Consider the following 25,056-nt stretch of genomic DNA (forward strand, 5'->3'; position numbering starts at 1 on the left):
TTGTATTGACAAGATCACTTAGAAATATGTGGAGGGTCATTGTCTGTGAGAACTTAAATGCGATCTATTTGTCAGACAATAGGCTGCTCATCATGCTCCATGGACTAGGGTTATTTTGGTGCATGTTTGAAGTATTCCCCACTGTAAAATTCCCACCAAAATTAAAGTGGCATAACACAGTTCTCATTGGGAACTGCTTTTTAAATCACATTGTCTTTAATGAATTACATACTGATGTCATAGTAAAAATTTTGCCTGTTGACAGCAGTAAAAAAAAAAAAGAAGAAGAAGAAGAAGAAGAAGAAGAAGAAGAAAAATAATAATATCTTTTCAGTTGGGTTTAGGTAGTGAAAGAAAAATATTGTTTGAAAGAATGTGCTCTGAAGAAGAATGGACGGCTCAAAACCTGAGGAATAATGTTCACTTTATTGTTTGTGTGTAACAGCTCTGGACACACTTGTACCTGTCATCCTCACTCTTATCGCTGTTTTGGCACAGAGTATAGATTGGTGGGCAAAACTTTAAGGATGAAAGTAACTTCACATGATATTTTACTGCCAAGTAACATAGCTCAATGTAGTGTGATCTTTACATAGAAAGAACTGCTACAGTATAGTACAGAAACTAAATGAAGAAAATATACAGTGAGATGAATAGAAATGGCACTTTTATTTAAAGACAATAATTACACTGAATTTTGTCACAATTCATAATGGTCCGCTGGAAATTACAAAAGGTGGGACATCATAGAATGTGTATCACCACATACAGCAATGCAGAATCTGCAGCATGTTTCCAAGCTGGCCAGGATGCTGGTACATAGTTCTGTTCATCCAACAATGCAATTGACAGCTGCTGGATGATTGGTGGTGCATGCAGACATGATGCATTATGTCTCCCGAACACATCCCCTACATTTAAGGTGGGGGAATGAGCAGGCCAGTCCATTCACCATTCACTGAGTATCCTCTCATTCCAAGAGATATTGTTTTAATCCATTACTTCAAACAACATATTAATTCACAGAGACCACTAGAAGCCATCTGTATACTGGCAAAGTCAGTGTTTTATTATTATGAATCTTAGAGTTATGCAGAATTTACATTCCAAAATTCAGGCAATTAGATAAATTGTAGAAGTAGTGGCTAACTGGTTGCTCTTTTGCTTTGTTTTTGAAAATATAGTGATTTCAGTTTGCTGTCTGATGTATTTTACTAATTGTTACAGCCATTCGCATAAAGTATAAAACTACAGTCTGAAACCTAGATAGTTTGGCGTAGTTGATGGAAATTATTTTTACTTTTAGTATTGTGGTTTTGAATTTTGGAGCTCATCCTAAATTCACCCTCATTATTAAACAGAAACACAGTTAGGGAATATATGTACTGACATGTAAACGTAAGAATCCTGAGGTCCCTCAGGAGGCTTCTGCAAGAAGTTTGTTATTCAGTTTTACACAGTAATATTATTGCACACTTCTGTGGAATACTTTCTGACCTTAGCTGCATTGGTCCAGGAGATTACGTCATAGTACAGTAGTGGTTGGAAGTCTAGCACTCGTGTTTGCAGGTCAACATAGTAAGAAAGATTTGTAAGAGCAAAGCAGGCAGATCTGAGTTTATGGTTAACATATCCACATGCTGGTGCCACCACAGTTTTTCATCTGTATATCTATGAATGTCACGCATGGTAGCTCATCCAGTACATGCAAATTGGTTTCTAGCTTTGGTACCTACCAGCCATTTTTATTTCTTTGGAATTGTGTAATATGAGCTTTTGTAACATTGAGGGTTACACTGTTAACTGTGAACCAGTTTAAGCGTATTCTATTATTCTCTTGACTGTGTCTAATATACCAGGTAAACCATTTATGTAGGTAAACAAAAGGAGCATGGTAAGCACCAAATATTATGGGGCACCATATTTAGTGTTTACTCACTCAGAATATACCCATATTCCTGTCATTTTATTTGCAAATGTGACACTTTGTTTCATACTATTAAGATACTAGAATACCTTGTATTCCATACTGTTTTAATTTCTCTAGTAGTATCTTATGATTTACATGACCAAAGTCTTTAATATTCTCACAGAAAATGCAAACATGATTCCTTTTCTTGTTTAATTCTAGTAGAGCTGAGGTATTTGACAATGGTTTGGTGAAAACTGATTTTTTCAATGTCACAAGCTGCTGAACAATTTTAAGTGAAATGGCATGACTGATGCTGGTCTCTAAATACTGCCTGTGCACCATAATTTAAGTCACCACTGTGCATGTTGCAGGCACCTCCTAGTGTGGGCCATTGTGTCTTCAGAACACTTCCTAGCAGTGGCTGCTGTGTCTTTTGAACACAGCCTAGTACTGGGCACAGTATATTGTGTAGCCATAGAAATGTCAAGAGTCTGAGTCGCCGTTAGGGTGGGATACAAGAAAAACTGAGTTCATGTTACCATTGATTGCTTTTTCAACAGAGAAGCCTTTAGGCAAACCATATTGAGCTATTATTAAAAGGTTATTCCCAGACAGATAGTTCAGTATTCAGTTGTAAACTACTTTTGCAAATATTTTTGAGTACAAAGTAAGATGGGAGATAGTGCTCAGTTGTTATCTCCTTTTTTATAACTGCATACTTCAGCCTTTCAGGAATTGTCCCTTGACTCATTAACTGACTACTAAGGTAACTTGAAAGGGGGTTGGTGGGTAGGGTTACAGTGCCAGTACAGTACAATGTAGTCAGAAAACATGTAACATATATATAAAAGTTTGCCCTGTAAAAAATCCACTCCAGTGAAGGGTCTCTCTCTCTCTCTCTCTCTCTCTCTCTCTCTCTCTCTCTCTCTCTCTCTCTCTTTTTGATAGTTCTTGATATTTCTACTTCTTTAATTTCCTTCAGCATTAACTGTCTCATGGTGTGCATTATGTTAAAGATTTTTTTCCGTCCCCAATTAGCATGTGATTCATTATGGTAAACTGTGTGTATGAAATCTTGTTTGCATAGTTCTGTTTCTACTAGTGGCAGCCCAGCAGAGCATAAAGCAGTAAAATATGTGTGACATACTTGTCTTTTAATTTTCTTGCACTACAATTACTATCCTTTATAATATATAATACAAATTAAAACACTTATTATTGTTTATCTGTAATAAATCTTCCATCCATTGTATTGAGGAACTCGAGAGTTTTTTTATCTGCACAGTGTCCTATGGACACATGTCATGTAGATGTAGGTGTGGCTGATGCACAGCAGAATTCAGTTAGGAAGTCTGTTGCTTCAGAAAAAGTAAGAAGAAAATTCTTCTGTTAGTTAGCAGTCATGAAAGAGGTGTGGGCCAACTTCTGCAGGGAAAGTTAGGTGACAGCAACCAGCTCGCAAACTTTTTCAAGCCTAGTGCATCTCTCAGCCAAGTGATAGAGGGCACAGGATCTTTGTGTAAAGGTTTCACCAAGGAGGGTCATGTTGTATTAGTGGTGGGAGCAGGGAACAGTATTGATAGGGACCAGGGCTACAATATTGAGAGTGACCTGGTAAAAATAGCATCAGCAACGAACCATACTAATGTTGAGTTTCTGCCTGTTTTCAAGAGGTACGATTGACCCCAGTTGAACAGCTCTGAGAAGAGGGTCAATATGGAGTTGGATCGACTGCTTCGGGCTGGTGCTAGGTCAGGGATTGGTTTGGTTCCTGTTGACACTATTGGTAGGTGGGACTTTACATCTCATGGCCTGCATCCCAATAGAATAGGGAAGGATATACTGACTAGGTTGATAGCAATTTCTTTATGGGGGGACACTGCATCTCATGGAGGTAGTTCTTTTTTAGGTTAAGCTCATTATCGACACATTCAATATTGAAACAAGATGTATCTGAAAATGTTAAGGATAATACTTGTGAAGACAAAAAAATGTAACAGTAAATTTACTATATCAAAATATCAGAGGTTTAAAAAACAAAATTAATGAATTTCAGATCTGTTTAGATGAGTACAGTCTACAAATCCTGTTGATATTATTTGTATTTCTATACATCATTTAGGTAGTAAAATTGAAATGCTTAATATGGAAGGGTATACCTTAGCTTCAAAGTATTGAATAAAAGAGATGGAGAAAGGAGGAGTTGCCATTTACAATAGAAAGGGTCACAATTATAAAAACACTGACATCCTTAAATTTTGAAGCATGTGCCACACAAGCAGAAACAAACAAAAGAAAAATAATTATAGTCACAATATACAGGGCTCCAACTGGTAATTTCCAGCTATTCACTAAACAGCTTGATGCAGTAATAAATTTCTTAATTTCTAAAAATAATGAACTCATACTAAGTGGAGATTTTAATTTAAATTTTCTGGAGGATAGTTACTCAAGATCCATACTAGAGTCTCTTACCACTTCTTATAATCTCATCCCCTTAGTACAGTTCCCAACCAGGGTTATGGTTACCAGCAGCACTGCTATTGATAACATTTTCATAGATACTACCACACTAGCAAATCATAGTATAAATCCAATATTTAATGGCCTGTTCTCATCCTATCTTTTTAATAGAAAACAATGTATGTCTGTATCAAGCTCACCACATAACACTAGTCGTTCAAAATATGAAACCATCAGACAAGGGGTGCCCCAGGGCTCTATTTTAGGTCCCTTGCTGTTTCTATTATACACTCCTGGAAATAGAAATAAGAACACCGTGAATTCATTGTCCCAGGAAGGGGAAACTTTATTGACACATTCCTGGGGTCAGATACATCACATGATCACACTGACAGAACCACAGGCACATAGACACAGGCAACAGAGCATGCACAATGTCGGCACTAGTACAGTGTATATCCACCTTTCGCAGCAATGCAGGCTGCTATTCTCCCATGGAGATGATCGTAGAGATGCTGGATGTAGTCCTGTGGAACGGCTTGCCATGCCAATTCCACCTGGCGCCTCAGTTGGACCAGCGTTCGTGCTGGACGTGCAGACCGCGTGAGACGACGCTTCATCCAGTCCCAAACATGCTCAATGGGGGACAGATCCGGAGATCTTGCAGGCCAGGGTAGTTGAATTACACCTTCTAGAGCACGTTGGGTGGCACGGGATACATGCGGACGTGCATTGTCCTGTTGGAACAGCAAGTTCCCTTGCCGGTCTAGGAATGGTAGAACGATGGGTTCGATGATGGTTTGGATGTACCGTGCACTATTCAGTGTCCCCTCGACGATCACCAGTGGTGTACGGCCAGTGTAGGAGATCGCTCCCCACACCATGATGCCGGGTGTTGGCCCTGTGTGCCTCGGTCGTATGCAGTCCTGATTGTGGCGCTCACCTGCACGGCGCCAAACACGCATACGACGATCATTGGCACCGAGGCAGAAGCGACTCTCATCGCTGAAGACGACACGTCTCCATTCGTTCCTCCATTCACGCCTGTCGCGACACCACTGGAGGCGGGCTGCACGATGTTGGGGCGTGAGCGGAAGACGGCCTAACGGTGTGCGGGACCGTAGCCCAGCTTCATGGAGACGGTTGCGAATGGTCCTCGCCGATACCCCAGGAGCAACAGTGTCCCTAATTTGCTGGGAAGTGGCGGTGCGGTCCCCTACGGCACTGCGTAGGATCCTACGGTCTTGGCGTGCATCGGTGCGTCGCTGCGGTCCGGTCCCAGGTCGACGGGCACGTGCACCTTCCGCCGACCACTGGCGACAACATCGATGTACTGTGGAGACCTCACGCCCCACGTGTTGAGCAATTCGGCAGTACGTCCACCCGGCCTCCCGCATGCCCACTATACGCCCTCGCTCAAAGTCCGTCAACTGCACATACGGTTCACGTCCACGCTGTCGCGGCATGCTACCAGTGTTAAAGACTGCGATGGAGCTCCGTATGCCACGGCAAACTGGCTGACACTGATGGCGGCGGTGCACAAATGCTGCGCAGCTAGCGCCATTCGACGGCCAACACCGCGGTTCCTGGTGTGTCCGCTGTGCCGTGCGTGTGATCATTGCTTGTACAGCCCTCTCGCAGTGTCCGGAGCAAGTATGGTAGGTCTGACACACTGGTGTCAATGTGTTCTTTTTTCCATTTCCAGGAGTGTATATTAATGACCTTCCATATGCACTATCACAAAATGCAAATTTTGTCTTATTTGCAGATGATACAAGTGTTGGTATAAAAAACAGTACCCATGATCTCACTGAGCAATCAGCTAATGAAATATGTGTAAGTATCAATGGTTGGTTCACAGCAAATGGATTGTCACTGAATTTTGACAAGACCCTGTACATACAGTTTAGTATCTCACAAAAATACCTGACCCTATAAGTATAATGTATTCAAACAATGAAATTAAAGCTGTAGACAGTGTCAAATTTTTAGAGCTACAAATTGACCACAGCCTAAATTGTAAAACCCACACTCTAGACTTAATGAAATGCATTAGTTAAGCTACATTTGCAGTACGCATGATAGCAGAAATAGGTGATTTAAAAATGAAGAAGTTAGTTTATTTGGCCTACTTCTGTTCACTAATGAATTATGGAATCATCTTTTGGGGAAACTCCTCCCACAAAGAAAACATTTTTAAAATTCAGAAATGAGTCATTAGAATTATATCTGGTGTCAGTCCTAGATTATCATGCAGAGACCTCTTTAAGAAACTTCGTATTCTAACTACTACTTCTCAGTACAAAGTGTAAAACACGATTATAATACCAGAACCAAAAACAATCTGTATAAGGACTATAAAAGCTTAACATTAGTACAAAAAGGAGTCAAATACATGGGTACTCATATATTCAATAACTTACCAAAGTATATCAAAAGTCTTGTAAGCAATAAAGATCAGTTTCAGAATGAATAAAAAAATTAAAAAAAATTACTCTTTCCACATCCCAGAGACTCCTCTCCAAGGGATCCATGGAAAACGATAAATGTAATGGGCCTGATTCCTAGACAACAATAAGGTAGTGATTATCACTTCTCAGAAGATGAAACAATGGATCTCAAGCATGAATGTCAAAACCACAGTAAACAAAGTAGGAAAGAGTACCAACAGTTGGTGATGTCTTACCTCAAAATGGTAGACAGTCTGCAATGGGTCACATGGGAATTCAGAAAGATACGGCAATCATTCCAGTTATTCTCTTAAAAATCCAAATCTTAACAAATTGAGAAATAGTTTTTGTAAAATTACCTGCACCTAGTGAGTACCTCCAGATGGAGCAGTAAAAAAGTAAAGAAAATGTAGTTCTATCTCTTATAACTGTTAGTTCTTTAATGGAGGAGGAGAAAGGGATAGGTTTTGGCAGAAGAAACAAGTCACTCAGTCCCTCTAATGTTAGGCACTCATCTGGTGTGAGGATAAGAGGAGATGAAGATGAAAAGAAGAAACAGATTTTAATGCTGCAACTCTTCTACAGGTCTTTAGTAACAACAAACTATGGATAGTGTATGTATCCTAGCAACAAAACGTAACTGTCCCAACAATAAAAATTTAATATTTTCTAACAAGAAGCATATGGTATCTTTTTGCAGCAGAAATATTTTCTGCTGAACATCACAGAAAATGACTAAATCAGATTTGGAAACTACCCTACTGTTTCCCAGACAGTGCCATTATAAACAGACATCTAATGTTCTTAGTGTAACATTAGCTACGCAAAGAAATAACATTTTTCTAAAATTCTACAGCTAACCAGTGATTATGCCTGACCTGTTGCTGCCAAAAACAATTTTTAGGGCATGGCGTTGTGTCACTGCGCTATGCTAACCGAACAACATAACACTTACCTCTGATTGCGTCCTGCAAGCAGCTTCAAGACATCAGCAAACAGAGGTGGGATTGTTTAGCAGAAACTAAAGTGTCCAAAACTGTAGCTAGAATTTTGAGCTGATAGGAATTCAGCTGGAAACCTAGAGGAGATTCTGCAGGTGCTTCTAGAGAACAACTAAGTTTAATATAAGAAGATGTAATACAACAAATTACAATTATCTGTGGGTTCACTTGGTCAGTTGATGACTAAGTGAAAAAATTATTGAAGAGTGAATACAAGCACACTTGTTACACATTTAGTCAACCCATGTTTGAGACTATGTTAAGAATAGAACTAACTGCTACCTAGATTCACTAAATGCACAGGCAAGACTTAGATGGGCAACACAGCTATGGGCTTACCTAGGCAAACTCATAGGTTCCGTATCCTCTCATATGATTACTTTGCATCATGTCTACTATCCCTTATCTTTTTAATTGTTATCTCCTGCCTTTCATAGTCTCCACTGCTTCTTCTGTAATAACTCCTTACATCATGATTCTTAGCACAAAACTCTGAACTGCAACTAACTCTTAGATTAATACTCTGCTTGATACCAGCCATGCCTTTTCCATAAAATCCTTGGCACATCAGGAGATGTTCATGGAACATCTTGTGGTATTCAGAACATTCCTCAGAAAGTTCCATGCTTATGCCACATATTGCCTTTGCCAAGTGCAGCCACTTCTGCCTTTGCCAACATCATCTTATTTCATGACTCTGTTAAACACAGAGTGCTGCTTCTGTCAGTAACATTATTTGAAGTACCGCTCAACAGGAATTTACTCTGGAGGACACAGTAAATATCCACAGCTCTTACCGTGGTTCCTTAACCCTTAACTAGCAAGGGTGGTCTCTCATACTGCTACAGTTTTTTGTATTCTGATATTTCACACACCGCTGTGAAGCAAAGTAGAATCTTCTGTGTACCTTCCTATTGGATGGCAAGCTACATTTACCATAAATCTGGTATTGTTGCTGCAATTCATTTCTTATTTTTGGACTTCTGGATGTCTCACAGATGTACCATAGTGTTTGTGTGTCGTGTTTTTGTTGAAAGTTATCATTTCTCCATGGTAAGAAACATTTTCTATGTGAGATGGATGTGCATGTTCAAGAATGCCTCAGTGGATTCTCAGATGAAAACTTTGATTACCCTGATTTCAAGTATTTAGTTGTCACAGTACTAATTCGGAGAAGGAAACTGAAAGTGAAGAAGATGGGATAGGTGGTCATGATGGAGAAGCATAGTTCCTTGGTAAGAACAGAAAGATGTTTTCGATAGAGAAAACAGAAGCCACTAACTAACATAAGAACAAGGCAACTCAACATTTTCTTGCAGCTGCCTGGACTAAAATAGATTCCGAAAAGTCTCAGAGAAAACTAGCTGTTTTGGAGACATCAGCATCAAATACAGAAATATTGTTTTGAAAAATGGAATACCCCAACCTTTTGTTGTCCTTGTTTGAAGTGGAAAACAAGATATCTGGGTCAACAATGTGGTGTTCTAATTTGGTTGAAGAATTGTAGCAGGGTCAGTGTGAAATGCATGCAGACTAAAAGCAATCAGAATTCGATTCAGGGTAATAAGGTAATTACTTTCTTTTTGATTTTAAAAATAAAAATTGGGTAAAATTTCTTCTTTGGTAGAATTATGGGGTGGAATAATCACTCTAAGGCTGGAAGGACGAGTTGTAAACTCAAAGCTGATTCCAAGTCCAAGTTGTCATTACTGAAATGTGCTTTTCCACACAGTTATATGGTGAATCTGTAATACCGTCACCCTGATGATAATCTGTGAGTGAGTAGAGAGATAACTATGTAGTGTTATTTTAGTAATACATGAAATAAAAATAAGCTGCAATTTTTTTTAGTTTTTAAAGTGTTTTAAATCCTCCAGTATTTAAAAAATTCGAATTCCCATAAAGTCTGTTTCCAAGAAGTGTAATGAACAACAGGAAGCCATGAAAATATATATTCATCAAAACAGTGGTTTTATACATAAAAAATAAAAAGGCAGTTGGAGAGATCCCTCTGTAGTAATTGTGTTCCTATCAACATTCATAGTAGCTAGTAGCTAAGGATTAAAGCGAAGTTATCCCTGAGGACACAGGAAACAGATCATTGCCAGTGACTCTGAATTGCACTTTCACAAACTTGACTTGTGTACTAATACTTGTCATCATTAATTTTAGAAATGTAGATATTTTTCATATATGTAGCAATGAATATTTCTAACTAACATAAGAACAAGGCAACTCAACATTTTCTTGCAGCTACCTGGACTAAAATAGATTCTGAAAAGTCTCAGAGAAAACTAGCTGTTTTGGAGACATCAGCATCAAATACAGAAATATTGTTTTGAAAAATGGAATACCCCAACCTTTTGTTGTCCTGTTCTTATGTATAATGACTCATTTAAAACCATAAATGACTTAATTTTTGTCAGTGTTGGTATTGTAAATAATAATTCCATGTGGCTCAATGAGCTGGTGTAAGTCTAAATTTGATCCAATTTCAGGTGCTTGTGTGTCATTAACCTATTCTAGTTGTAAAACTGGGGAAAGGAGACCTACTGTTTAACAAAGAATCCAAACCACATTTTGTTTCTAGTGAATCTTCTCATGATTGAGAGTTGAATGCTACATTAAAGACAGACTGAAAAAAAATCCTAGGTCCAACCAAGAGTCCATCCCATGCTTTTTGGATTTCCAGGTGTGTGTGTGTATATATATATATATATATATATATATATATATATATATATATATATATATATATATAAAAAAAAACAAAGATGAGCTGACTTACTGAACGAAAGCGCTGGCAGGTCGATAGACACACAAACAAACACAAACATACACACAAAATTCAAGCTTTCACAAGAAACTGTTGCCTCATCAGGAAAGAGGGAATGAGAGGGGAAGACGAAAGGAAGTGGATTTTAAGGGAGAGGGTAAGGAGTCATTCCAATCCCGGGAGCGGAAAGACTTACCTTAGGGGGAAAAAAGGACAGGTATATATATATATATATATAAGTGAGGGTATATTGAAGGGCAAGTTCCCATCTCCGGAGTTCGGATAGGTTGGTGTTATTGGGAAGTATCCAGATAACCCGGACGGCGTAACACTGTGCCAAGATGTGCTGGCCGTGCACCAAGACATGTTTAGCCACAGGGTGATCCTCATTACCAACAAACACTGTCTGCCTGTGTCCATTCATGCGGATGGACAGTTTGTTGCTGGTCATTCCCACATAGAATGCGTCACAGTGTAGGCAGGTCAGTTGGTAAATCACGTGGGTGCTTTCACACGTGGCTCTGCCTTTGATCGTGTACACCTTTCGGGTTACAGGACTGGAGTAAGTGGTGGTGGGAGGGTGCATGGGACAGGTTTTACACTGGGAGGTGGTTACAAGGGTAGGAGCCAGAGAGTAGGGAAGGTGGTTTGGGGATTTCATAGGGATGAACTAAGAGGTTACGAAGGTTAGGTGGACGGCGGAAAGACACTCTTGGTGGAGTGGGGAGGATTTCATGAAGGATGGGTCTCATTTCAGGGCAGGATTTGAGGAGGTCGTATCCCTGCTGGAGAGCCACATTCAGAGTCTGATCTAGTCCCGGAAAGTATCCTGTCACAAGTGGGGCACTTTTGTGGTTCTTCTGTGGGAGGTTCTGGGTTTGAGGGGGTGAGGAAGTGGCTCTGGTTATTTGCTTCTGTACCAGGTCGGGAGGGTAGTTGCGGGATGCGAAAGCTGTTATCAGGTTGTTGGTGTAATGGTTCAGGGATTCCGGACTGGAGCAGATTCATTTGCCACGAAGACCTAGGCTGTAGGGAAGGGACCATTTGATGTGGAATGGGTGGCAGCTATCATAATGGAGGTACTGTTGCTTGTTGGTGGGTTTGATGTGGACGGATACATTCCCCTTTCCTGACGAAGAAACCGTTGGTTGTGAAAGCTTGAATTTTGTGTGTATGTTTGTGTTTGTTTGTGTGTCTATCGATCTGCCAGCACTTTCGTTTGGTAAGTCACATCATCTTTGTTTTATATATATATATATATATAAAAGACACACACACACACATATATATATATATATATATATATATATATATATATATATATATATATATATATATATATATATATATATATATATATATATATATATATATATATATATATATATATATATATATATATATATATATATATATATATATATATATATATATATAGTACCATGTAATTTATATATAGTACCATGTAATTTGGCGGCAGCCGGCTATTTCAGTTGTGGTGTAACAGCTACCGCGTTAGTCTCCCGAGCAGAAGACCCGCGTTCGAAACTTGCCATATATATATATATATATAGGTGTGGGGGGGGGGGGGACACTCATGTACATTGTACCATACTTAACAAATATTATAACTATTGAACCCATAATATCCTGCCATCAGCAAATTCTTGTGGCACCCACAATGCGAGAGTTACAGTATACGATGTGTGAGGTATGTTTCTTGGGGGACAAGGAAGAGGAGGAGGAAGGGGGGGAGGTGGAGGGGGGTGAGAGGGGGAGACATAGGATATGTGACAGACATATACGTGCAGCTGTAGGTATATTTATGCTTGTAGATATAATCTGTAATTCACATATTCATACTCCCATATATTGACATTTCAGGACAACTGAAGAAAAATATAATAATGTCTCTGTTCAAAGCAAGGGAACTGTGGTCAACGCAATGTGGTGCTGATGAAACATTTGATCAGACAAGTATTACAATTGCCAGTATTGAAGGAGCATCAGAGAATATAATTGTTGGCAGTCACAATGGTTTTCTCTACATATTCCAGCCTTCCACAGCAAAATCAGAAGATGGAAAATTCATTGGATACAAACCTTGTGATCTCCTCATTGAAACACATCTTGCACATCCAATTTTGCAAGTGTGTGTAGGAAAACTTGTTTCGTAAGTATTTGTGTTATAATTTACAGTATGTTATTTCAAAACAATAAAACGGTAACTTACTCTGCAGGCTCTGACTAATTTGTAGTTATTGTTGTTTTTCTCAAAATGTTTAATATGGTACTTTCTCGAGCACAATTTTTGAACTGGAACAGCTCAGAACATTAATTTAGGGTACTTTAATATTTTATTTTGTCAAGTTCTTTGACACTGATGTTGCAGAATGAATGTTTTGATCTGATATGATTTTTGTTGATCTCAGTACTAAAGGGTGTCCCACTCAAACCTCCCTGATTTCAAAGACCCAGGAAAAAAAAACCACAGTAGGTATGACAATGAAAAATGCACCACATTGTAGAGCATCTCATAGAATTTATTTATTTATCATCAATACACCTCTACATGTGAACCGATTTTAGCATGAAAAATATTGAGTGTATATTCAATTTCTTGACAAGTTATTTGTAACATTTCTTCTGTTATTGTTGCAGTCACATTAGTGATACAATGTCAGAACATAGGAATATCGTCCAATTTGGTTGCGTGCTTGCGGTCCTTCACGAATCCCCACATGAAGAAATCAAGTGGCATAGTGTCAGGTGAACGTGGTGGCGAGGCAATGGGTCCTCTGCATCTGATCCAATGATTGGGAAATTTCCTATCCAGGAACTTGCAAACAGCCATTGACAAATGCGGCAGAGCTCCATCTTGTTGAAAAATGATGTCGGGTTGCAAGTCTTGTATCTGAGGGTACACAAACTGCTCCAACATGTCCAGATACATTGACTCATTCACTGTTTGTTCCACAAAGAAGAACTGTCCCACAATCCTGTTGTGCATTAGCCCACACCAGGCGTTTAGTTTAGGGATATCACGAACATGTCCAATGACAATGTGCGGATTTTTTGAACCCCAAATCTGAACATTATGCCTATTAACCCTTCCTGATAGATGAAAGGGTGCCTCATCTGAGAATAAACATTTTTCCAGGAAGCTGGCATCCATATCAATACGCTGCAGCATATCCGCAAATTGTTGTCGGCGTGGTTTGTCGTTTGGCGTCAGATGTTGCAGAATTTGCAATTTGTAAGCACACATATGAAGATGCTGGTGAAGTACACAATGCAATGTTGATCAAGGTACATCAAGTTGCCTAGATGCTTGAAGAATTGACTAACATGGGCTTCTGAGAATCATTTGTCTGATGTCCTCCTCTGTCTCTTCTGAAACTCCATAACATGCACCACCAGAATGTTCCAGAACACCTCTTGTTGCCAGAAATTTCCTATACCATTCCTTGTTTTCACATTAGGTGGATCACAGTCATACAGATGACAATAATTTCATTGCCCAGTAATCGGCAATTTTGTTTCTGCATACCACACTACTGTTTGCGCGCACTGCTGTGGAGTCACCATTTCCACTTCAGGTGACCATGCTGCACTCTGGCGACGATTCTTGGCACTTCTGACTTGGGAATGTAAATTCTTTCAGATGCTCTACAATGTGATGCATTTTTCATTGTCGTATCTACAGTGGTTTTTCTCTCCCTGGGTCCTTGAAATCAGGGAGGTTTGAGTGGGACACCCTGTACTGTCATGTGTTGTTACACAAAAATAAGGGCAAGTCACAATTATGACTTGTATAAATATTATAATTAACTCAAAATATTGAAAACAACAGTTACATCTGTAGAGTGAAATAAATCAGCGAAAACCTTGTGGCATATAAGAAATCTATTTTAGCACCTGCTACTTCACTTGCATAGACTGTATGGCCTGCAGAGATTCTTTTTTTTAATCAAATTTTTATGTTGGTCACAAATTCCAATTCCTTCTAAGCTTTGCACACTAATTAAGCATGGTCTTTTCTGAACATACTTTTGATCAAAAAGCGATTCTGGTTGCTGGAGTCCAAAGTTTTTGTTATTCGTGCCTTTTGCATTTGTGTCACATATTTTCATAGGAACTTTCATCCCCTAATAAATAAATTCTTTATATCCAACCAAGAAGTGAAATACCAATTTTCATATATATTTTTTTAATGTAACGAAATATGTCCTTAAGCTTTTTTATCCATTGTTGCACTTCATTAGGGGTTGAATTTCCAGAAGCACTGAAACATGTATTTTTTTAAATTCTAATTGAGGAGTCAAAGACCAATCATCATAGATGTAGCCTTAAAAATCCTTAAGGAGTTCTTTAGTAATTACTTATTTTCAAAACAGCTTTAACCCTCAGTTTACCCCCTTAGTGCTTGAATTTAATGCTCAAACATATACTTTGTATTTTCTGATTGAGATGCCAAATATCAGTTTTCATAGTTCTAGCTCCAAAATTCCCTTAATAATGACATACTTACAAAAAGGCTTTCATCCTCTATTTCAGCTCCTTAGGAGTGAAATTTTGAATGATCCTTTCTTAAACAATGCATACAGTATAAGATCCCTCTCCAAACTTCAAATTTCTGTCCTTGAACAGTTTGGACTGGGTGATGGCGACTCAATGATTTATTTATTTATTTATTTCGTGTTCCATAGATCCATATAGGAACATATCCCTGGATATAGAATGAGTCAAGGTTTTTACAGATTATTGTTTTGTGCACAGATACATTGATCTTATCATTAGATTAAAGTAACTCTGAAGTTCAGCATATACCCTTACATATTAGTTAAGATACAGGACATCTGAAAGAATATACAGTCGTACATAAATTTGGGTATTGTTCTTAAGTTATACAGGTGTCATATACAGACATACGTAAATTTGGGTATTGTATTAAGTTACACTGTAGTTACAGAGTATGATTAATCAATTGTAGATGTCACACAGTAAGGTTTAAGCACAAACAAGAGATTCAATGCATTTTTGCTAAGAAATTCATCAATACTGTAACAAGATTCATCTAAAAGAAACTGCTTCAGATTTTCTTTAAACTTTGGCATGTTTCCAACCAGTTCTTTAATGTGCGGTGGGAGGGCATTAAAAATCTTGGTGCCACTGTATAAAACCCCCTGATTCTATTTCTGCCCCTTAGGGGTTGAATTTCCAAAAACAGTGAAACATGTATTTTTTCATCTCTAACCGAGAAGCTAAACACCAATTTTCATAGACACAGCTTCAAAAATGCTTTCACAATGAAATATTCCTATAAAAACTTTCATCCCCTATCAGCCCCATAGGAGCTCCACTTCCAAAAACACTGAAACACACATTTTTTTTTTATTTGTAACCTAGAAGTCAAATATCATTGTTCATTGATGTAACTTTAAAAACACTGTAATAGTTTTTTAATAATGATGTATTTTCAAAAAAAGCTTTCATCAACTATTTCACCCCCACAGGGTTAAATTTCCAAAAATGCTAAAACCTGTATTTCTTTATTTCTGACTGAGAAACCGTACACCAGCTTTGGTAGGTGTAGCTTCAAAATTGCCTTAAAAGCGATATTATTATTTTTTTTTTTTTTTTAAAAAAAAAAAAAAAAACTTCATCCCCTATTTCACCCTAAAAGGGTTGGAATTTCAAAAAATCCCTTCTTACAGTCAGGACATTGCCTTTTATATACAGAGATCTTTGGCATGGCTGCTTTAGATTGTCATTCATAAATTCTGTTTAGCAACAATTCTTTTGGGGTTACATTTTTAGTTTCGCCTTGAATCCTTCTCTATTTGACATTAAACTTTCAGGTGGCTTGTTGTACAGTGGAACCCACATCTTCCTTATGCTGCTTTGACCTTTACACAGCCACTGACAAATTATAGGTACATCATTGAAATGAAGGGCCTGATAATGGTGGATGTCTTTATTTTTTTATAAAAATATGTAAATTTTCATGAATAAAACACACTGTTTCGTGACACACTGTTTGGTGAATGCAAATATAAAGCATGTGGGCAGGAAGTTCAGCTGCAGAAATAGATGTTTAATGGTAGAGGAGAGAAGAACATGTCTTATTATCTTAACCATTCTCGTATGCATGATAAATCTCTCCCTGTGTGAGATGCCAGAAAAGTATTACAATAGATGAATACTGACTATACTAGTGAACAAAGTATCCATATTTCAGTGTTTTGTTGTCACAGACTGCAGTTACGATGGTAATGAATAACACAAACTGCTTAGTCTATTTATTAACTATTTTTATTTATGTCCTGATGTAGAGTGTCATCTATTTACACTTTGAGGAATTTGGTAGTTACCTCTTGGTTTATAGACACATTTTCACCATCTAAAGTTGTCTGTCCTTGATGAATTTATATGTGGTGGGCCAAAATTTATATACATAGTTTTGTCTTTATTCAGCAACAGTTTCTTTGTGTTTAATCAATTTACCAACTTATAGTTGGATGATAAATAGTTTGGACAAGAAGAGAATAGAAGCTTTCAAAATGTGGTGCTACAGAAGAATGCTGAAGATTAGATGGGTAGATCACATAACTAATGAGGAGGTATTGAATAGGATTAGGAAGAAGAGGAGTTTGTGGCACAACTTGACTAGAAGAAGGGATCGGTTGGTAGGACATGTTCTGAGGCATCAAGGGATCACCAATTTAGTATTGGAGGGCAGAGTGGAGGGTAAAAATTGTAGAGGGAGACGATGTAGGCTGCAGTACGTACTGGGAGATGAAGAAGCTTGCACAGGATAGAGTAGCATGGAGAGCTGCATCAAACCAGTCTGAGGACTGAAGACCACAACAACAACAATGGTTTGTATTTGAAATCAAGTTATGGAGCTCATTAGCACAGTGATTTGAATGCACTATTTGATGTCATCAGTAGATATTACTGGTAGATCTTTCTGAATGCTTTAGGACAAATAATTGATAAACGTAGCAAACATAAGTGGGCCAAGCGTGGAGCCATTAGGAATGCCTGACCATATGACTTGTTCCTTGCTCCAATGTATGCTTCCAGCTGTTTTTGATATGTGCTCTGTGAGACTGGAGCAAAACCAATCATTGGATTTTCCACTTATTCTGTACTGTAGCAGTTTCTCCAGAAGTAATTCATGACTGACCATACTGAAAGGTTTTGTGAGATCGCGGAATACTCCTGTTGTATGCTTCTGTCATTGAGTTCACTGTAAACTTTATTTGGAAATGAATATAGGATCCCATTTATTGATCTTCCATTTCAAATGCCAAATTGATGAAGGGTCAATAAACAGTTGGTTCCTAGGAACTTAATAACACAGTCATATACTGATTTTTCAAGAACCTTGGATATGCTTGATAAGATTAGTATGGCTCTGTAGTTATTAACATCACTCCCTTCATCCTTTTAAAAGAGAGGAACCTCCTTTGCTGCCTTGAAATTTATGTTTGACAGGATATGGGAGACATGATGTCACATTTATTTGAGAGAAGATAACTGATATGCTATCAAAACCACAAGAGATTGATCTCTGCTGTATTTCACCTGATGTGACTAGATCAAGAAACAATATTTTGTGGAATAACTGTAGGTCTGGAAAGAGAAAGGGGACCAAGCAAGTAGCTAAATTTTGTGGTGTTAATTATTATTCACGTTTGGGCCCTACTGGACCACGCGAAGTACAATCACGGGGCATTCAGTTATTTTCTTTTAGACTTTCTCTCTGCCCAAATTGTTTTCATTCTCTCGGAATGAGCTCTTTTCCTTTCATCAGACCATGTGGTTCCAGTTTTCTTTGGTTTTTCAGCTTGACCAACTACCCAGTCATGAATTTTTTGCCTAAATAATTTTCTGTCTTGAATTTCATCTTGTTTTATATCTGCCTCTTTCATGTCCTCTTTTATAGCAGCAATCCATTTTATTGTCTCAAATTTAGCTTTACTTCGATTTTCGTAGAATTCCACTACTTGTTTAGTTAGTCTGGTAGCATCCATTCTTTTAATATGCCCATAAAATTTTAATCTGCGATTTTTCATATCCGAATATATGCTGGTGTATTGTTGAATTTCACTATTTGCTCTTAGCCTGTATGTTCCTTCTTCAGTATATTTTGGACCTAGAATTTTTCTGATTACTTTTCTTTCTCTTTTTTGGATTTCTTGAATGTCCTTTTTTCTGTTTAAAATTAGCGTTTCAGCCCCATAAAGGCACTCTGGTTTTATGACCGTGTTGTAATGTCTCAATTTGGAGTACCTCGAGAGACATTTTTTGTTGTAGATGTCTTTCGTAAGTCTAAAAGCTGTCTCCATCTTTTGACAACGAATTTCATTTCCAATTTTTTCTAGACCAGTCTCTGAGATTGTTTCACCTAAATATTTGAATTGCGAAACTCTTTTGATTTTTCCATACTTAGTTTCCAAAAGTTTGGGTGCCAGTTTGTTGCTAGTCATATACTGTGTTTTTTCAAATGAGATTTGGAGACCTACTCTTTCTGCTGTTTCTTTAAGAATTTCTATTTGTTTCTGAGCAATTTGGATGTCCTGCATTAGAATAACCAAGTCGTCTGCAAAGGCCAAACAGTCTATTCGAATATTTGTTCGTCCTAATTTCACTGGTTGGTCAATTTTGAACTCCAATTTTCGTTCGCGCCACTCTTGTATTACTTTTTCTAGAACGCAGTTAAATAACAACGGAGAGAGTCCATCACCTTGCCTCACGCCTGTTTTTATTTCAAAGGATTCTGAAATTTCTCCTCTGAACTTTACTTTTGATTTTGTACCAGTTAGCGTGTCTCTGATAATTGCCGTGGTTTTAGGATCCAGGCCTTGTTCTTTCACAATTTGGAAAAGAGATTCACGATCCACTGAGTCATAAGCCTTTCTAAAATCTACAAAGGTACAAACTAGTTTTTTATTGTAAATTTTTTGATGTCTGAGAATTAGTTTGAGGACTAAAATCTGTTCTGGGCAAGCTCTATTTGGCCTGAAACCTGCTTGATATTCGCCAATTTTCCATTCAAGTTGTTGTTGTGCTCGGTTCAGAAGACATTGAGAGAGGATTTTGTATGTGACTGGAAGAAGAGAAATTCCTCTGTAATTATTAACATCAGTTTTGTCTCCCTTCTTATGAAGTGGGTGAATCAAGGCGGTTTTCCATTCATCAGGAATTTTTTCAGTTTGCCAAATGTTTTGCATGATTGAAGTAATTTCTTTAACGGTTTTTGGACCAGCTGCCTTGAAAAGTTCTGCAACAATTCCATCTTCACCAGATGCTTTGTTGTTTTTCAACCTATGAATTTCTTTAATGATTTCCTCTTCATTTGGTGCAAGTGAAACTGGATTGCATTGTTGGGGAATTTTTGGTGGAAATCTTTCTGTGGGCTCGGGGCAATTTAGAAGATTCTTAAAATATTTAGAAAGTTCTTTGCAATTTTCTTGGTTGTTAAGAGCCAACTGTCCATTTTCCTTCTTGAAGCAAAGATTCTGGGGTTGGTACCCCTTTATTTTGGTTTTAAAAGTTTTATAAAAATTTCTGGTATTGTATTTCTGAAAATCTTCTTCAATTTCTAAGAGTTGACTATTCTCATATTGTCTTTTTGTTTGTCTAATTAGTTTTGAAGTGTCTTTTCTAGTTGTCAGGAATGTATCATATGTGTCTTCTGTCTAGTTGCTATTCCATGCTTTAAATGTCTCTTGTCTGGCTTTGATTGCATGATCACAGTTTTCATTCCACCAAGCATGTTTCTTGTGTTTTCGTAAAGGAATTTGATCTTGAGCTGTTTTGATAATCTTGTGTTTGAGTTGTTCCCAATTTTGTGCACTTGTTTTGTCAAATTCGTCTGCTAATAATGATGGTTGGATTTTACTGGTGTCAAATTTGGGGATTAATGGTGTCCTTTTGTTGAAATTTTGGGGTTTTAGCTTTAGTTTCACACGGGTTAAGTAATGGTCTGAGTCAATATTGGTGCCTTTACGAACTTGAACATTTAAAATTTCTTTGTGACATGGATACGAGATTGCAATATGGTCAATTTGGAATTCACCTATGTCCTTGTTAGGTGATCGCCATGTCTTTTGTTTTGAAGGTTTTTTCTTAAAATGACTTGACATAATTTTGAGATTGAAATTTCTGCAAAATTCTACCAGCCTCTTTCCATTTTGATTGGTCCATTTATGTGCAGGGAATTCACCGACCGTTTTTCTAAATTTTCTCTCTTTCCCTAACTGTGCATTAAAATCACCCATTAAAATCTTTACATAATTTTGAGGAATTTTGGAGACTGTATTCTCTAACACTTCCCATGACTTATTTACTTTTTCTGGATTTGTTTTATTCTCCTGGTTGATAGGCATGTGTGTGTTAATTAAACAGTACATTTTATTTCCACATTTCATGGAAATTGTCATTAGTCTGTTGTTTACTGGATTTACTTCGATTACGGAGCCAAGAATGTCTTGCGAAATTGCGAATGCAACACCCAGATGCGGAGTGTTTTTAAGAATTCTTTTGTCTGTTTTACTTTTAAACAATCGGTAGTTTCCAAAATCCATGGTATTCTCATCAGGCAACCTTGTTTCTTGCAGGGCTAAAATTTTGATATTTTGTTCTTTTAGTGTGTCTCCTAATTTATAGAGTTTTCCTGGTGTCAAGAGAGAGTTAATATTGATAGTTCCAAAAAATGTTTCGACCTTGGGCATGAGTCGGTCAAAAGACTTCGATTTCCTCTGGTTTGGGATATAGCGTTTCAGCCTAGTCTCCCCAGAATCCGATAGACTTGTTGCGCCACTGATGGCGGAGGATTTGTTACCACCTGGGGTAATTTTGTAATTACTAAAACGCTCCATAATAGTACTTAGAATCAAAGGGTTGAGCTCAGAAAAGCTCAGTGGTTAAGACTGGAGTGGTTAGTTCCAGAATTTGTATTACGGCCGCACCTCTGGTGAACAGACGCCGACCACAGTGCCGCTTGTTACAAGTCAGACGCAAGGTGGATGTATTGTATTATGTGCCTCTTCCGCTAGTTCCACCGTACCGAGATTCGTTCTCTCCGCCTTCACTACCGTTGAGGTCTTCGCTGTAACCCTAGCAAAGGGGCCCTGACAGAGTACTATCACCCGGGCCAGGTGAACTCTGGTTTTTTAAACGAGGTTGTTACTCCTCCCCCTCCTCCTTCCTCATCACTTGCATAATGAGGCCCCGGGCTTGGGACCGGTACAGCGGAGTTTTTGTGGTGTTAAATTATAAGTATTTAAATTTTTTAATATGATTAGCTACCACTTTAAATGAACTAGAACATCAAATGCCTTTTTTATTATTTAGTTACAGACAAGTTTTAAGTGTGTTATTAATGCATTTCTTGTTTATTTAATGTCTGTTCCTAATTGTATGTATTCCTGTATTGTAAGAGTGACACAGTCTGTTGAGTAATTAATGACAGGTGAGTGATTAAGGTGTGATAATAAATTCTAATAAATCATGAGATAGCATTTTTTTTCAGCTGCTTGAACACCAGTTCATAATGAAACAGTTTTACCCCAGCACTAATGCAAATAAACAGACCACACTAAAGAGGTTCGATGTATCATAACTTCTTAGCAGATTATGTTAATTATTAGGGAAAGTAATTAGTAAGTATGAATTTTTTCACACTCAAGAAAAGAAAAAAAAATAATTTTTCAGCACAGACTTCTTGGTAACCTCATACAGTACGCTGATGTCTTTGCCATGCTGCCACATTTTATAATTTCCCTTTAGAATGCACATCCTTCATCTTTTTGCTCCTTCTAAGTAAATGAAATGGCTTTTAAATTATATAATTACTTGTTTCTTAACTTTGTATTCTGTGTCTGTTACTACAGGGGTTCGCAGAATCTGCAGATAGGTATTTTGCATCCTCAGAGTGTTGCTGTCTATAGTCTCATAACAAGACACGGGGCTGCAGAGCATGGTATGTATTTTTCAATGGTCAGTTAATGACATCTTATATTAAGTATTTGGGTAATATTATATAAAGGAAGCAGTAAAAGTAAGCACTCCATATATGCAACTCGGTGGGGCCCAGAAGCTTAGCAACATTTTCACAATTGTTCATCTTTCTGTCGACCACTCAACGCCTGAACAATACACTATTTGGTTATGCATTCTATTATCTTTTATAGTTGACACACTTTTGTGTGGTATCGGATGTTTGTATTCTTTTACAATCTGCTCACACCATTGCAATGAATATTTTTGTTGCAGCATTTTATATTAAAGTAAGAACTGTTCAGAAAATAACAGCTAGGGAGACATTCTTTTACATGTCTAATTTTGGCTTTTTTCCAGGCGATCAAAGAAGTTTGGCATTGGCATATGAACATCAGCTACGGCGATCAGCATTTAATATGGTCATTGGTCCATTTGGTGGTGCAAGAAGCCGTGATTTTATTTGTGTACAGTCTCTTGATGGAGCTTTATGCTTTTTTGAACAAGAAACTTTATCTTTCATACAGTTTCTACCGAATTTCTTATTGCCAGGGCCAGTTGTATATTTAGTACAATTAGACGCATTTGTTACAGTCTCTTCACATCTTCATATTGAATGTTACAGGTATGTTATTAATTCAACTTTAATCTTGAAGTAGCATTTCTTTGAGTTCTCTCTCTCTCTCTCTCTCTCTCTCTCTCTCTCTCTCTCTCTCTCTCTCTCTCCCCCCTCTCCATTTAAGCTCTGTTGATGTTACAATTATGTTTCTCATATGTCTATGAAATTATTTCATTGTGGTATTATAGCTCCAACTCTGGACACGCCATTTTGCACAGCTTCCCCTACTTTGGTGGAATTAAATCTATCTGTTCTTGTTGCCACCCTGGCTGACTCATATGTAAAATGAGAGCAGAACCTAAGAAGTGGCCATAATATCATTAAACTATGAGTCCCCCCCACCACCAAAGCAAATCATGAGATACAAGTACACAAACAAACAATGTTTCCTTTTCTCTTACTTAGTTACCAGCAACTTGCTGAAAGAAGTAGAATCAAAGACCAAGATGTCCAAGAAGGGAGAAAATTGGTTGCAGAGTGGTCTTACAATCTTGGAGAAGCAGTTATTGATATTGAGATAGTTTCGTGGACCTCTCATGATGACATAGTAGTGCTGGGTGAAAGAAACTTCTTCTGTGTACAGCAAAATGGTGTATTAAAGTTTATGAAGAGATTAGAATACAGACCATCCTGCTTTTATCCATATATAGCTGGTAAGTAAGAAGTATTTTTGCATCGCTGAAGCGCTTGATCATTGTGTTCAATGAAATTATTAAAATTCTGCTGTAGTTTGTCAATGCTTCACCTCCTCAAAATATCATAGAGTTTTTGTGACACCATGTGTCACAATACCCTCGAGCATCAGCAAAATTTATTGTGCCATGGAATTTTTAACAGTATTTTCATATTAATTTCCTTTTCAATGACTATAAACTGCATACTATAGAAGAGAAATACTGCTTTTGTAAACCAATGTACTTGATGTCAACTGAGAAGTGTAATTTCGAACTTCATGGGGACTGTGGTTTAAATTTTGAACCACTCTTCATCTGGAAATTGAGGAAGTGACCCCTGCTTTATTAATTTACAAATGTACAGTAAGTGATATTATTGCATTTAAATGTGTCCAAAACATACCACACAGTTATTATGCTTTAAAATAAAGACATTATCACACTTTTAAACAAGGCAGTAATCAGCCACAGGCTTCAAGAGACAGAAAAATCTATCCTACATGCATTTTTCTCCATGCACTCATTTAGCTTGTATATCCAATATTGTAGTGATTTGACAGTAAAGTAACTTATTATCTAAATCATCATGGAAATATAGAAAATTTGACTGTGGTTAATTTTGGGATGATGTTTTCGAATTTTAACGGAGTTAATTAGATTAGATTAGATTTACTTTCATTCCAATTGATCCGTAGTGAGGAGGTCCTCCAGGATGTGGAACATGTCAGAAAAACAACAATACATGACAAATATTTACAACTAAAACAAATAAGTTAATGTACCATTCCACAGGTCCCAAGTGGAATGATCGTCATTTTTTAATGAACACTAAGAGTCATTTTATAAATACTATTGCACTGAATTTAAAATAAAAAAGTTTTTTATTTATTTATAAGGTAAGAAACATGTAATACAACTACTGTAATACTTATTTACAATGAACACATTACTGCACTGAAATGGTGCAGAAGTTAGATTATACTTACACACTTACACACACCCAAGCACACACACACACACACACACACACACACACACACACACAAATTTTTAGTGAACACATTACTGCACTGAAATTGTGAAGAAGTTATGTTGTACTTATATACAAATCAGTTGGTTTTCCTAAGAAATTCATCAATGGAGTAGAAG

At 37.5% G+C, this 25,056-nt stretch overlaps 1 protein-coding gene across 1 annotated transcript in view; it reads left to right on the plus strand.

Moving 5' to 3' along the window:
• Positions 1-25,056, plus strand: part of LOC126476291 (protein PTHB1) — a 95,972-nt gene that overhangs the window by 16,804 nt on the left and 54,112 nt on the right. The window contains exons 4-7 of the mRNA XM_050103530.1: positions 12,487-12,775; positions 22,509-22,597; positions 22,975-23,239; positions 23,639-23,886. Of these exons, the coding sequence (XP_049959487.1) occupies positions 12,510-12,775; positions 22,509-22,597; positions 22,975-23,239; positions 23,639-23,886 (868 nt within the window). The 5' untranslated portion in view covers positions 12,487-12,509. The remainder of the gene's footprint in view (positions 1-12,486; positions 12,776-22,508; positions 22,598-22,974; positions 23,240-23,638; positions 23,887-25,056) is intronic.

Source organism: Schistocerca serialis, chromosome 1 (assembly GCF_023864345.2).
Source record: "Schistocerca serialis cubense isolate TAMUIC-IGC-003099 chromosome 1, iqSchSeri2.2, whole genome shotgun sequence".
Taxonomy (NCBI): Eukaryota; Metazoa; Arthropoda; class Insecta; order Orthoptera; family Acrididae; genus Schistocerca; species Schistocerca serialis.